Here is a 15423-nt window from a genome sequence, read left to right as displayed (position 1 = left end):
GTATATATTCAAACTATCTTGTTCAGCCTCACCTCGGTACTTCATGGCTGTAGTTTATGTTTGGAAGATACTGTTTAAACTCTATCGGAAAACATTCAGGTATGTCAAATTCCTGGTAACACACATTGGCTGCTTTGTCTGATGGAAAAAGAGGAGGGGGAAAATCTTAAAAGGAGATAAGATACAGTAACTGAGAGTTGCTCCATTTAAATATCCCTGGTTTTATTCAAGTAAATCATCACCTCTAAAATCACCTTTCCTTTACCATCATAATAAGAAGGCTCAAGTGCTCCAAAACTCTCCATATGGACAGGTGCCACTTCCTTCTATGTAAAAATGGGCCCAAGACTCACAGAAATGGCATCTGCAAGCAACACTGTAGGTATGGTAGCTGTCACGTTTCCTTTGGGCCCCCTCTTTCCTGATGCACTCACACACACACAAATAGAGAGGCTTCAGTCTCAGGCCTTTAATTCATTATCCACAGGTTCATTACAGATGCAAATCCTCGAAGACTCTCAGGCTACAAAGGAATGCCTCCAGGGGATTCAAATGGCAACATTGACTTTGCCCACAGTTTGAAGTGAGGCTTGCTGGCTAGACTAACTTAGGGAGGGATGTCCTGCCCTTCCAGTGATGCTTCCCGCTCATGCATCGCTAACCAGGTTGACCGTCTGAGCTCTACCCGACGTTTCCCTCTTAGCTCTGCGCTGTAGTCTAGCATCTCTTAGGTCACAGCCCCCACTCTCCTCCTCCTCTTCGTCCCACAGAGGGGGGCAAGGGGGGGGCTTCAGGCCCACCCATCTGGTAGTAACCTGAGAAGCACGCCCACCCATATCTGAACTGGCTTGGAAAAATGCATCCCCCCGTTCTGGCTGTTCCTCTTCTGAATCTGAGCTGCTAACTGTCTCCCTGAGCTCAGAATCAATCCTGACAGTAGCACTGGTCTTGAAGTTTATCTTCCACATGGACATTGTTGTGCCATTGGAAATTTCATGTCTAGTCTAGGGAAAAAACACACCCATTTCTACTTACCTGTTGAGCAATTGTTGACATATTGCCCCATTGCCAGTGGATTCCGCACACTAGTTGTAAGCCAAAAGACATCACTCGTTTTTAAGGGACCAAGTTGATCTCTTTTGCTGCACGATCTGAAAGAAGTTATAGTATTAATCAGAACACGTATCCCTATTTTGACTATTCTCTGGGCAATCATATGTACCTATTCAAAACAATGGAGACTTCCATATGCCCATTTATTAAACTTATATCCTGCCTTTCTGCCAAAAATGTCACTCAAGATACACCCCTCTGCAAATTAAATCCATTTGTTGAGTCTATAACGCTCAACACTTAAAATCCTATTCAATACCCATAAGTAGCAAATAGGATCTGAGCATCTGCAGAACTTGCGATGCACCAAACCAAATACAGCCTGTTCAGCTGTGTATGTGGATTTGGGGGAGCAGGCTGTCAAGCACCTGGCAGGCCATCGTACATCGCTGGCGGGCTGTATTCAGCTTGGTGGCTCTTGCAAGCCTTAGCTAGTGGTTAGCTTAAAGCCACACGTTCCTGATGATTGGCCATGCTGGCTGGGATTGATGGGGGTTGTAGTACAAAACACCATGTCAGGGAAGGTTGGTGAACCAACACAAAAGAGCATCATTTAACCAACAAGTATACTTTCTTCAACTGTCACATAGCAGCAGCTATTCCATCTGGTTGAAGCAGAGAGGGTCTTTATTGCAGAGTCCACTACAGTGGCTTGACTGTGAAACCAGCTCTATTTGGCTCCTCCCCTCCCAGAACAGTTTCCGTTCCCCTTTGTTGTCATAAAAATTTCACAACTTTAAGAGCTGGTGCCTCAGTTTGTGTGTTTCCCTCTCTCCTCATCCCCTTTTCCTAGTCTTGTTTGTTACTGATCTTATATAAGCCATTCTGGGAGACTTTTCGGCTGAAGAGCAGGGTAAAAATGCTTTAAGAGCGCGATCCTATGCATGTTTAGACAGAAAAAAGCCTACAACTCCCAGCATGCCCCAGGCAGCATGGGAGTTGTCTAAACATGCATAGGATTGCACTCTAAATAAATAATAATAAATGAATTGCTGTCATAAGTATCACACCTATATACTTATCATGTATATATTACAACCATGAAACTATGGAGCTCTTTTCAAAGCATGGAACAGATCGTGGTGAGACCAACATATCAATAAACTGCACATTACATTGTTAGCGAGCATTCAGAGAAACAAGTGATCTGCAAATACTGGCTTCACTGAAAGGCTCACAAATTAACTTTAACAAGCATGGAATACCACAACTTAGGCCTATTTTGCAACGCAGCTTTTTGGACCTCAAAGTTGTATAGACATGAACTTCTACTTTTCTAATTCCTGCCAAAGTATAAATGAATCTTGAATTTACACAACAGTAGAATAACCTATGACAAAATTGTGATCATTTTATTCCCAAATATTACTTTCTGTCCCCACCAAATTGGCAGTTCTGCCACTCTCCTGTTTTAAATGTTTACAAATTAATCACAGAGAAATACAAAAGTGTTTGCAGATTCTCAGTACTAAACCTGAGAAACTGCAAAAACCTCTGTTCTAGTTGTCCACCACTGCTCAAGAAAAAACCAGAATACTTGCAAACCAGGAAGAAAGTAGACTGACCCAAAGTCTGGTAGCTAACATTTTATCCCATACAAAAAATGGAAGGAGCAATCCTATGTCCCCTAGACAACATCTGGAGGACACAGGATTATTCAGTTTCTGGGGTCCAAGGTGGGAACCAAGGCTCTGACTTTGGAATCCAGAAACTGCGCTCCCCGCCCCCCTCAAAGCTGGCGCGGTTCCTTCTGTGCCAGCTATGTCTCTGCGCTTAGAAACGGAGCACCGAGACAGAGAAAAGGGGGCAGTCCCAGGGGTGGGGCAGGGCAGGGAGGAGGCCGTGGAATCTGTGTTACGCAGCTTCCTATGCATCACATGGCTTCCCCGCCCCCCAAGTCCAAAGCTTCCTGGAAAGACAGGGTTAATCGCCTGTCTAGCCAAAAATGCAGGGTAGCTGGAGCATGGAGGCGAGCATTGCCTCTGTGCTCCAGCCACCCTAAATTGGATAGTTGTCAGCCTCCGAGTTCAGAGGTTGATGGCTATCTCCATAGGATTGTGCCCTAAAACGGACAACTTCATAACACTACCATTAGATAATGAGTGGAGTTTTACAAAGTATGAAACACTGGGGTTGGTACTTTTCTATCCAGTACCTACCTATATATAGCCTTTGATATTCCCTTGTCATTCCCATCAATAAGTACCCCATCTATACATCTAAATATGAATGGATTGCCAATGGACTGGAAAAATATGGGCTCGTACTTTTCATAGACTGTACCTGTTTAAGACAAAAGTAATTATTTTAGATTTTAGTGACAGGACGTCTTTATTAAGTAGTCATAATCACCACAAAAATTATAGCCCCAATAAATATTATGAATGCGTATAAACACTTTTGTACATACAAAAGACTGTGGGCACCAAACTGCTTCAGCTTGATGTAAATATGGGATTACTCCAGAGGAAGCATTTGGAAAAACATGGTCATGTGTATTTGCAGAAGCAGTGCTGTTTTTTTTTTTTAAGCCTTCCATTTTCAGGAAGGCAAAATTGTACCATTTCTTTCCATAGCACCAGATTACCCATATTTTGCATTACTTTGGGCAGAATCCAACAGGGTGCTTACGCCTCTGTGGATTCTCTTGCACCACACTGGTCCTGTTGCGCAAGTGGTGGGTCCTGTCAATTCCGTTGTGTGAGCAGGACCGTTTGCACAGCAGCGATTTAACCTTTCCCAGAGGAAGCCCTGAAATGAGTGGAAATGCTTGTTTCTGGATTGGGGCAGGTTGGCGGAGCTCCCTTATGCAAGGTCCGCCAACCTGCCCCATTCCAGAAACAAGCATTTTTGCTCATTTTCAGTTGCCCCGGAAGCACTAAATCTTCCTTCTGCAAGTAGTGGGTCCTGATTGCAAACAGGAATTGGAGGGGTGTAAAGGAATCAGCAGAGGCATAAGTGCCATGTTGTATTCCGCCCTATGAACTTTACATCGCACCCTTCACCAAAGAACTCAGGATAGCATATATGTGAGCTATCCCATTTTATCCTCACAACAGATCTGCAAGGTAGGTTAGGCTGTTAGGCTGAAAGACAGAAACTGGACTAAGTTCACCCAGTGAGTTTCATGGCTCAATAGTAATTTGAAACCAGGTTCCTGCAGTCCAAGTCTGAGAGCATCCACTATAACACACTCGTTCTCTTACATAAATGCTAAACGTAAGGCAGGGGTGTTCAAAATCAGGCCCACAGACCAAATCTGGCTCTATAGTGTTCTCAAAGTCTACACCCCCTTCCTTTGGGCACCCCCCCCCCCGGTTGGTAATCTCCTGGCTTTGGCACAGTTCTTCCTCCATTTGAAAAGGTTGAAATGCCTCTCCTAAGCATTACTTTACTGGCAGTAAAAGCTTTAAGCTAAAATATGCTTGTATTTGGGGTATTTTTTGGTATTTTGGTCCAGCCCCCTTTTGCCTAGCTCACCACTTAAATGTGGCCGCCAGGAGCTTCCCTGGTTGAATTTGGTGCTTGGGCTAAAAGAGCTTCAACACCCCTGCTGTAAGGCATGTTCCATGAGACACATGATACCTGACAGGTCTCCAGTGGTTTTAATGGTTGCATGAGAGGAGCCCATTCAAAAGGTGCCACTTTTTCCAGCATAGAGATGCAGTGATAAGTGTTGCCTCTCGCTGAATGTCTTCCTGGCATGCTGCTGCAGATAGCATGGAGGCCCTATCAGGAAAATGGTGCAGGGGGACTGAACCAAATAGTTCTGAAAAACAGGGCTTTTCTACATGAGGCTTTTAACCCACACCTTTACCGAGGCTTCTGCTTCCGGATTCTTTGCGGGATAGATTGGCTCCTTTACACAAGTTTTTTCCCAGGGGTTTTCTTTCTCGGCTTTTCTATATGTTCTATTACACAACCACTAGGTGGCACTGTGGTATAGCAGAATTATTCAAATACATGAAGCTTCTATAACGCCACTGAGAAAAATACCAGACTTTCATCATTAGGAAAAAACCCACGATGATGGTTGCAAAGCATGGGAGAGGCTCTGGAGGATGACATCATGTAAAGGACCCGCAAACCAACACAAGGAATCACGAGCACACAGTAAAAGCCTCGTGTAGAAAGGCTCACAGTTTCAAAGCCTTCAGGCTAAGGTTGCCAAATGTCCCGTGGTTTAAAGAGTCTTTTAGGATGCAATCCCATTCATGTTTAGACAGAAAAAAAGTTCTACATCGCCCAGTATTTCCCAGCCAGTCATGCTGGGAGTTTTAGAACCTTTTTCTGTCTAACCATGCATAGGGTATGCCTTTAGTCACTACAGCCCTGTGGAACACAGCAGCCCTCATCTATTTCAGAATAGTACTACCCAATAGAACAAATGAAGACTTTGTACTGCTCAGCAGTATGAAGGAGATGGACCAGAGCTCCGTGTCAGAGCACCTGCTTTGCATGCAGAAGGCCCTAGATTCAATCCCTGGCAACTCCAGGTAGAGTTGTAAAAGACCCTCGAGAGTTGCTGCCAGTTAGTGCTGATAATACTGAGTTAGATGGACCAGTAGTCTGAGTCAGTGTAAGGCAGCTTCATACGTTCACCTATTTGAAAACACATTATTTGCATACCAGGGTACATAGATATAACTGTTCCTTTTGGAACAAACCCTTTGGTTACAAAGACTCCTGTTCCAGCAGCAGTCAGTGAACTGGGCCTTCGGGTAATGCTGAATCCTAATGTATTAAACAGAATGTCTTCTGGATTAAAGATGATTTGATTCTGCTGGTTGTCATACATTGCTTTGGATGTCTCAGGCTGAGATGCCTCTAGTTCTGGATATTTAGATTTGACTTCTGGAAGAAAGTTAAGAAGAAACATTTGTTTGCCCAAGTCATTTAAAAATAAAGCTCTAAATGTTTTCAGTAGTGTTTGAAGGACATCTTCATCAGAAACAATTTTGTCTTTTGATTCTTCTGGTACAAACCGCAGAGTTCTGAAATAGGAAAAAGAGGAAGTTATATAAACACCAGAGCTGAGGCATTTTGCGATGCTATAAATGGGGGTGGAGCACCACAGCCAGTATGACTTGGCTGCTTTTGTAATCACGGTTTTATTAAAATGCTGAAGATGATCAAAGTCTTGACACAACATGGCCATCGCATCTTTAAAACGTGCATGTAATTTTGATACTATATGCGAAAAAGAAAATGTTCATTCCGATACATTGCTCTAGGGCAGCCTTCCCTAGCCTGGTGCCCTCCAGATGTTTTGGACTTCAACTCTCATCAGCATGGCCAATGGTCAAGAATCCTGGGGGGAGGAGTCGGAGGAGTCCAAAACATCTAGAGTGTTCCAGGTTAGAAAAGGCTGCCCTAGAAGCAATGCAGATAATTAAAACAGCATTGCTATTCGGCTGTCAGTCACCAGCTACCCAGTGGCAAGTAACCATTTCCCCCTGCCAACCAGGATCAGCTGATGTGAAATTACAATGCAGTGATACCGTGGGATGCACAAGCGGCTTGGTTTGTCTCTCTTCTGTATTAAAGGGCTACTGATGAGACAGCACATGGCACTGTACTTCTAGAACAGCAGTATAGACACCACTCTGTGTCTCCCCCTGCCCCCTCCCCCGAGGGGCTTACTTGGTAGGGACTACTGCCACTGCTTGCTTGCTTGCTTGGGATGTAGGAGCTTCTTGGTCTAAGGAAAGTTGCAGCAGAGAATCAGCCCTGCTGACATCACAATTGAAATGGGAGAGGGAAGGGAAGTAAGTAACTAACCATCCACTTAGTTCTTATTTGTATGACTCAGATGAGGATGAAGAAAAAGATTCTACAAAAAACAAAACAAAAAGCTCTACAGAACTGATTTCTCTAACAAGTAGTCAGAAGGATTTTTTTTAATATAAAAAGGGATATCGCTCCTAAATTAAGACAGCCAGCATAAACATAAGGCTGTGATTCATTAGAAGAACTGAGCTGAGATCATTAAACCACAAGTATTCGGCGTGAGAAATTTATTGGTTCCCCCAAAGAACTAAGAATCAATTTAAACTTCTATTCACTCCAGGCATCTGTTTATTATTACAGAAATTACAGTTGAAAAAAGAAAAGAAAAATTAGACTTGATCCACACTGCAGCCAATGTAGAATTGCCCCCTGTACAATACAAATACTTCATTTTTAGCTTTAATGGCTCACTCCTCTTGAGAAGCAATTTCAAAGCATCTCTGAAGGAGGGTGCCTTCATCCATCATATATATGGGGTCTTGAGGGCAAGAGAGGGAACAAAAGAAACCATATAGAGCAGACATTTAGCCCCAGAGGGAAAATAATGTCCTGACAAACTAAGGTTTATCAAGCAACAGTCAATCCAGCTATTAAAAACCAATGTCAGCCCATCACATTACATTCTTTAAAATGTGGTAAAACAGAGTTGTTGTTTGATTTGTGACTCAAAAAACATATCTGTAACCTTTCTTCTGCTGATATCAACAGGAATTTTATTAATATTTTTATGGAGATTTAACTGTTTTTTCCTGGGCTTTATGCATGAGTGACCGTGCCTCAATGCAGGCAATATGACATTACAGAATGAAACCATGAGAGAAACAGTCACTATTGGGGCTGCCAGCTGACCAGAAATAAATCTGCCTGGTCTCTTCCAGGGCATTTAACATCAGCTTGATTTGCAGAAATGAACAAGTGGTGCTTTTCACAGCACGGAGAGAATTATTCACACCTGTTAATGTTGGAAAGTACATAGGCCATATGGATTACTCCCATCGCACAGTGGAGCTTTCACCTCAATACCGTCCACGCCACACAGCAGGGGAATTCTCCATGCAATCAAGATAGTCATGCCATGCGCTCACATGTATTGCTGCTGCTGCTAAACTGAGGTGGTCCCAGTGGCTTCCACATGATGGCCATAATAATATGCTCCAACTGTGTCAATTTCCCAGGGGCAGTCTCTCTTTTTTTCCTCTCTCTCTCTTTTTTTTTTCTCCAGCAAAGGAGATCATTACCTTGTCGTGGTGCTGGAGCTTGAGCACCTCAATGATGCCATGAGCTAAACCGTGAGGGGACACCCAGGATGGGAAGGTCATGGCAGAGAGGTCAGACTAAATACGATCCCTGGGGAAGGTAATGGCAACCCACCCCAGTATTCTTGCCATGAAAACTAAATGGATCAGTACAACCAGAGATATGTCGGTATACCATAGGAAGATGGGACTCCCAGGTCGGAAGATGGTCCAAATGCTACTGGGGAGGAACAGAGGATAAGTTCAACTAGCCCCAGATGTGATGACGCAGCTAGCTCAAAGCCAAAAGGATGGCTAGCGGCCGACAGTGCTGGTGGTGAACGACAAATCCGATGTTCTAAAGATCAACACACCATAGGAACCTGGAATGTAAGATCTATGAGCCAGAGCAAATTGGATGTGGTTATTGGGGAGATGTCAAGATTAAATATAGACATTTTGGGTATCAGTGAACTGAAATGGACTGGAATGGGCCACTTCACATCAGATGACCACCAGATCTACTACTGTTGACAAGAGGACCACAGAAGAAATGGGGTAGCCTTCAAAATTAATAATAAAGTGGGTAAAGCTGTGCTTGGATACTCCAAAAAACGATAGAATGATCTCAATTCGAATTCAGGGTAAGCCATTTAACATCACAGTGATCCAAATATACGCCCCAAACACAGATGCTAAAGAAGCAGAAGTAGATCACTGATCAGTTCTATGAGGACCTGCAGCACCTACTGGATAGTACGCCAAAAAGTTATCTTCATTACAGGAGACTGGAATGCTAAGGTGGGTAGTCACACGACACCTGGAATTACAGGCAAGCATGGTCTGGGAGAATAAAATGAAGCGGGACATAGGCTGATAGAATTTTGCCAAGACAACTCACTGTGCATAACAAACACTCTCTTCCAACAACCTAAAAGACGACTTTATACACGGACTTTACCAGATGGTCGACACCGAAATCAAATTGCCTACATCCTTTGTAGCCAAAGGTGGCGGACATCTATACAGTCAGTAAAAACAAGACCTGGAGCTCACTCTAGTTCAGATCATGAACTTCTTATTGCACAATTTAGAATCAAACTAAAGAGAATAGGGAAGACCCACAGATCAGTTAGATATGAGCTCACTAATATTCCTAATGAATACGCAGTGAAGGTGAAGAATAGATTTAAGGGACTAGATTTAGTAGATAGGGTCCCGGAAGAACTATGGACAGAAGTTCGCAACATTGTTCAGGAGGCGGCAGCAAAAAATGTCCCAAAGAAAAAGAAAACCAAGAAGGCAAGATGGCTGTCTGCTGAGACACTGGAAGCAGCCCAAGAAAGAAGGAAAGCAAAAGGCAACAGTGATAGGGGGAGATATGCCCAATTAAACGCAAAATTCCAGAGGTTAGCCAGAAGAGATAAGGAATTATTTTTAAACAAGCAATGCGCGGAAACAGAAGAAGATAATAGAATAGGAAGGACAAGAGACCTCTTCCAGAAAATTAGAAACATCGGCAGTAAATTCTAGGCAGAAATGCGTATGATCAAAAACAAGGATGGCAAGGACCTAACAGAAGCAGAAGAGATCAAGAAAAGGTGACAGGAATATATAGAAGATCTGTATAGGAAGGATAATAATATCGGGGATAGATTTGACGGTGTGGTCAGGAAGTTAGAGCCAGACATCCTGAAGAGTGAGGTTGAATGGGTCTTAAGAAGCATTGCTAATAACAAGGCAGCAGGAGACGACGGTATCCCAGCTGAACTGTTTAAAATCTTGCAAGATGATGCTGTCAAGGTGATGCATGCCATATGCCAGCAAATTTGGAAAACACAAGAATGGCCAAAAGATTGGAAAAAATCAACTTATATCCCCATACCAAAAAAGGGAAACACTAAAGAATGTTCAAACTATTGAACAGTGGCACTTATTTCACATGCCAGTAAGGTAATGCTCAAGATCTTGCAAGGTAGACTCCAGCAATTCATGGAACGAGAATTGCCAGATGTACAAGCTGAGTTTAGAAAAGGCAGAGGAACTAGAGACCAAATTGCCAATATCCGCTGGATAATGGAGAAAGCCAGGGAGTTTCAGAAAAACATCTATTTCTGTTTTATTGACTATTCTAAAGCCTTTGACTGTGTGGATCATCACAACTTGTGGCAAGTTCTTGGTGGTATGGGGATTCCAAGTCATCTTGTCTGCCTCCTCAGGAATCTGTATAACGACCAAGTAGCAATGGTAAGAACAGACCATGGACCAACGGACTGTTTTAAGATTGGGAAAGGAGTACGGCAGGGTTGTACACTCTCACCCTACTTATTCAACCTGTACGCAGAACACATCATGCGACATGCTGGGCTTGATGAAGCCAAGGCTGCAGTTAAAATCGCTGGAAGAAACATTAACAATCTTCGATATGCAGATGATACCACTTTGATGGCTGAAAGTGAGGAGGAGCTGAGGAACCTTATGACAAAGGTGAAAGAAGAAAGTGCAAAAGCTGGGTTGCAGTTAAACCTCAAAAAAACCAAGATTATGGCAACCAGCTTGATTGATAACTGGCAAATAGAGGGAGAAAACGTGGAGGCAGTGACTGACTTTGTCTTTCTAGGCGCAAAGATTACTGCAGACACTGACTGCAGCCAGGAAATCAGAAGACGTTTACTTCTTGGGAGGACAGCAATGACAAATCTGGATAAAATAGTGAAGAGCAGAGACATCACACTGACAACAAAGGTCCGCATAGTTCAAGCAATGGTATTCCCCGTAGTCACCTATGGCTGCGAGAGCTGGACCATAAGGAAGGCTGAGCGAAGGAAGATAGATGCTTTTGAACTGTGGTACTGGAGGAAAATTCTGAGAGTGCCTTGGACTGCAAGAAGATCAAACCAGTCCATACTCCAGGAAATCAAGCCAGACTGCTCACTTGAGGGAAGGATATTAAAAGCAAAACTGAAGTACTTTGGCCACATCATGAGAAGACAGGATACCCTGGAGAAGATGCTGATGCTAGGGAAAGTGGAAGGCAAAAGGAAGAGGGGCCAGCCAAGGGCAAGATGGATGGATGATATTCTGGAGGTGACAGACTCGACCTTGGGGGAGCTGGGGGTGGCGATGGCTGAAAGGAAGCTCTAGCGTGGGCTGGTCCATGAAATCACAAAGAGTCGGAAGCAACTGAACGAATAAACAACAAAGTCTCTTTTTTCCATCTAGTACCTGTCCCTAATAAATCACTGACTCCATTTTGCTTTTCGCAGAAGCCTTTTAAAAATGTTGTGGGTGTGTCTATATGTCCACTAGAGATCCTTAGTTTAGTGCCCTCTTCCACTGTTCTGTAGAAGTTAACTGTGTCAATGAGAGGGAAAGATAGGAAGCTGCCTTATAGTGAGTCAGATCATTGGTCGATTTAGCCCAGTATTGAAAACATTGACCGGCAGCGGCTCTCCAGGGTTTCAGGCAGGAGTTTTTCCTGGAGATGCTGGGGATCAAACCTGGGACCTTCTGCATGCAAAGCATGTGCTATACTACCGAGCTACAGCCACATAAACACGCGCACATACAGAGATGCAAAATGCCAGCATGCAGCTTTTCTTCCACCACCACCCTGTTGCCTACCAAGACAGAAAATGTTGCTGAAGGTGCTTTCAGGCCCCGTGTCAGCACCTGGCATCTTCAGGCAGGTGCTGGGGCCCCAGCACCATGGCAAGGCCCACTACTGAAACTTGCCCTGAGCGCCCCCCCCCCTTTAAAAATGTTTCCAATTCTGCATTCAGCAGCCATCATTATAATTTCCCTTAATGCCCTAATGCAGCCTCGTTCTGGGGCACTATGGGAAATTTAAATGGAAGCTAGATCAAGTGCTCAGCACTGTTGCTGGCTAATGCCACCAAGTGAGTCCAATGACAGGAGAGTCCCACCCCGGATGGCACTTTATCCAGGGCCTTCTCAAACCTGAAGCCAGCCCTGGTCATCTGCATAGTAGATACAACCAAAGTCATTGTTGTTGTTGTTCAGTCGTTCAGTTGTGTCCGACTCTTCGTGACCCCATGGACCATAGCACACCAGGCCTTCCTGTCCTCCACTCTCTCCCGGAGCGTGCTCAAGTCCATATTCATTGCATCAGTGATGCTATCTAGCCATCTCATCCTCTGCCATCCCCTTCTCCTTTTGCCTTCAGTCTTTCCCAGCATCAGGGTCTTTTCCGGAGAGTTTTCTCTTCGCATTAGGTGGCCAAAATAGTTGAGCTTCAGCTTCAGTATCTGTCCTTCCAAGGAGCACTCAGGGTTGATTTCCTTTAGGACTGACTGATTTGACCGCCTTGCAGCCCAGGGGACTTGTGAGAGTCTTCTCCAGCACTGTAACAATCGGTTTACTAACACAATTTGTGAAGAATCTGCAGATCTATTAAGATCACATATAGTCTGAAGTAAAGGGTGTGGGGAGTTTGAGGGAAAGACTTCTTGTGGCCTGGGGCAGGTCAAGGGAGGGGCCATCCATGCAGGTTTGCCCGGCCTTGAAAGCAGCTCCCACAGTGAACAGTTGCCAGGACGCCATGTTGGCTTGCCATCACCAGACTGCGGCTGAAGCTGGGCCACCTGACAGTCTACTGCAGATGCACAAGCTCCAGAGGTGGGCAACTTGTGTCTCTCCAGACATTTTGGCCTACAATTTGCATCATCCCTCACCATTGGCGATGCTGTCCAAAACGTCTGGAGGGCCACCCCTGAGCTACACAGTAATTTGCAAAATTCTGGCAACAGCACTGAACTGTTGGTTTTAACACCCACAGTAACCCTGGCAACTACCACAGAAGGGGGAACAAATCAGGCCGGCCGGCCGGCCTGCATTTCTCTCTCTCTTTCTCTCTCGCTCTCCTGGTCACCTGGCTAGCTACGCTACATAGGCCACAACCCTATGCATTTTAGGCAGAAAAAGAAGTCCTACAACTCCCAGCCTGCCAAGCCTGTTTAGGCAGAAAAAGAAGTCCTACAACTCCCAGCATGCCCCAGGCTGGCTGGGGAATGCCCGGAGTTGCAGGGCTTTTCGTCGGTCGAAACACGCGTGGGATCGCGCCCTCGCGCTCCGCAAACGGCGCCCCATTTATCTCCCCCAACGGAGAGAAAAGGGCGGGAACCTCGCCCTCACCTGCGCTTGTGGCGGAGGTTGAGCGCGACCCAGGGCACGAGGCGGTACTTGTAGGACTCCCAGCGCCTCCGCAGGGCTCGCAGCATGGCTCGCTCTCGTCTTGCGCAGGAAGGAGGGGCAGCCTGACCAGCGCCGCAGCTCCTCCCCGAGCGCGGCCGCTGTCGACAGCGCGGGTGGCCGCGGCCTCTCCGGCGGTAGTTCCCCGGCACGCGCGCCTTCGCGGGTCGGAGCGAGCTCCGGGCGGGCTACGGAGCAGTTGTCGGCCGGCGGAAGAAGGGGCCGCGGGACGCACGAGCCCGCGCGCAGAGCGCCTTGAGGCGCGCGAGCGGCAGCCGCGCACCGCTTAGCTTTTCGGGCGCCCCGAGGCCCTCCGCGCGCCGGCGCTTTGCTGTAGCGGATGATCACGGCCACGCCGCCCCCGGACGAAGGCGCGTCGGTCCTTCGCCGGCAAACCCGAGCGAAAGGCGACGGAGGGGTTTGCCTGTAATAGCCGTAGACCCGCAGTCAAAGCTTGACAGCTGCGGACGTGCCGCCTTGCCTGCAAGCACTGGATTCCATGGCGACTTCGGAGTAATTTTTATTTATTACTTTGGAATATTTCTTGGCCGCCTTTCAAGGCAAAAGCCCTCCCAAGGCGACTTACAACAATAAAATGCGTAACAACAATTAAAATACTAAAAGTGGAAAATATAGTGGCAAGAGTGTTGGACCGGGAGCTGGGAGATCCGGGTTCTAGTCCCCACTCGGCCATGGAAGCTCACTGGGTGACTTTGGGCCCGTCACAGACTCTCAGCCCAACCCACCTCACAGGGTTGTTGTTGCGAGGATAAAAGGGAGAGGAGGAGGATCTTGTAAGCCGCCTTGGGTTCCTTGCAAGGGAAAAAAGGCGGGGTATAAATGCAATAAATAAATAAATAAATAAATAAACGTGTATATCAGCCTTCCCCATTCTGGTACCAGGTGGGTACCACCTGGACTCCAGGTGGGCTGGACTCAGACCGGTAGCCCGGCGGGCGGGCTGCCCACTACATTTTCTCTGCTCCCCAATGTTTTCTTATAAAGACATAATTTAAAAAGTTTACAGCTTTGTCTTTAAAAGGCCTGCAAACCAGCTACTGTTTTGGCGCCCCCCCTGCCTTTTAGGCTGGCCACGGGCCTGATTGGACTGCGAGCCCCGCCCCGCCCCGCCCCATCATTGTCAAGAGCGATGGCGAGGAGGTTATCCGCAGGGGTAGGCTCCGGAACCAAAGTGTTGAGGCGCTTTCACGGGGGAACGGTTTAGAGTAGGGACGCCTGGCGCAAACTATTCCCGGTCAAGGCGGGGCGGCGAGGGGACAGCTGGTGTGTAGCGCTCCGAGCGCTCTTCTCTTCCAAGCGGGATTTCTGGGCGGCTTGGGACGGCCCCCGCTCCCCTATGGAACAGGTTGGTCGTGGCAGTTTTGGGCAGGAGTCCTGTGCGCACTTCCTTGTTTGTAAGACCCATTGGACTAAGTAGTTACTCTCGAGTAAACGTGCCTATCAGCCTTCCCCAACCTGGTGCCGTCCAGATGAGTGGGCTGGGGGATGCTAGGAGTTGCAGTTCGGCACATCTGGAGGGCACTACGTTGGGGAAGGCTGATGTGTATGATCCGGCGGCACGTTAGAACCAGTACAGTAATGTAGGGATTTTTAAAGAGTCCTGGGGGGAACCCCTTATAAATGCTGGGGAAACCGTAGCAGCGAGCGGCGGGACAATATAAAAGGGGGAGTGGCCCCAAACCCGTCATTTGAAAGCCTACCGCGCAGGGCTGCTTCTACCAGCCAAACAGCTGCTGTTGGCGCTGCCTATCGATGTGGAACCCACCTGAACCCCCTCCGACCCTGAACAGCCTGTATCAGCCTCCCTCCACCCTCCAGCACAGGAGCCTTGTTGAGGCAGTAGCAGTAAGGCGAGCAAAACTGGCCCTATGAAACTTTCGGCGGCCCGGGATCAATGTATTATTTCAACAGAATTCAGTGGGAAAACTTGGCTTTGCTGAATGTATATCTTGTTACTGAGTTGTTCCACTTCAAGATGCAAAGATGAGATATTGTGCATTTAAATGTTCCATTTTAAAAAAGAATCCTGTACACCCCAAATTTACCTTCTCCC

The 15423-nt window shown here is 46.4% G+C and overlaps 1 protein-coding gene across 2 annotated transcripts in view; it reads right to left on the bottom strand.

The window, feature by feature from the left end:
- Positions 1-13409, bottom strand: part of SETD9 (SET domain containing 9) — a 37200-nt gene extending 23791 nt beyond the window's left edge. For both annotated transcript variants that reach the window (XM_084833278.1, XM_084833277.1), the window contains exons 1-5: positions 13293-13409; positions 5743-6107; positions 3273-3396; positions 1036-1151; positions 33-138 (exon numbers count right to left, since the gene is read on the bottom strand). In XM_084833278.1, the coding sequence (XP_084689404.1) occupies positions 33-138; positions 1036-1151; positions 3273-3396; positions 5743-6107; positions 13293-13378 (797 nt within the window). In that variant the 5' untranslated portion in view covers positions 13379-13409. The remainder of the gene's footprint in view (positions 1-32; positions 139-1035; positions 1152-3272; positions 3397-5742; positions 6108-13292) is intronic.
- Positions 13410-15423: the final 2014 nt, after the last annotated feature.

Source organism: Heloderma suspectum, chromosome 2, assembly GCF_057233095.1.
Source record: "Heloderma suspectum isolate Gila_16-S chromosome 2, 16-S_ref, whole genome shotgun sequence".
Classification (NCBI taxonomy): domain Eukaryota; kingdom Metazoa; phylum Chordata; class Lepidosauria; order Squamata; family Helodermatidae; genus Heloderma; species Heloderma suspectum.
The sequence above is the reverse complement of the archived record's forward strand: the minus strand, read 5'-3'. Positions and strand labels throughout refer to the sequence as shown.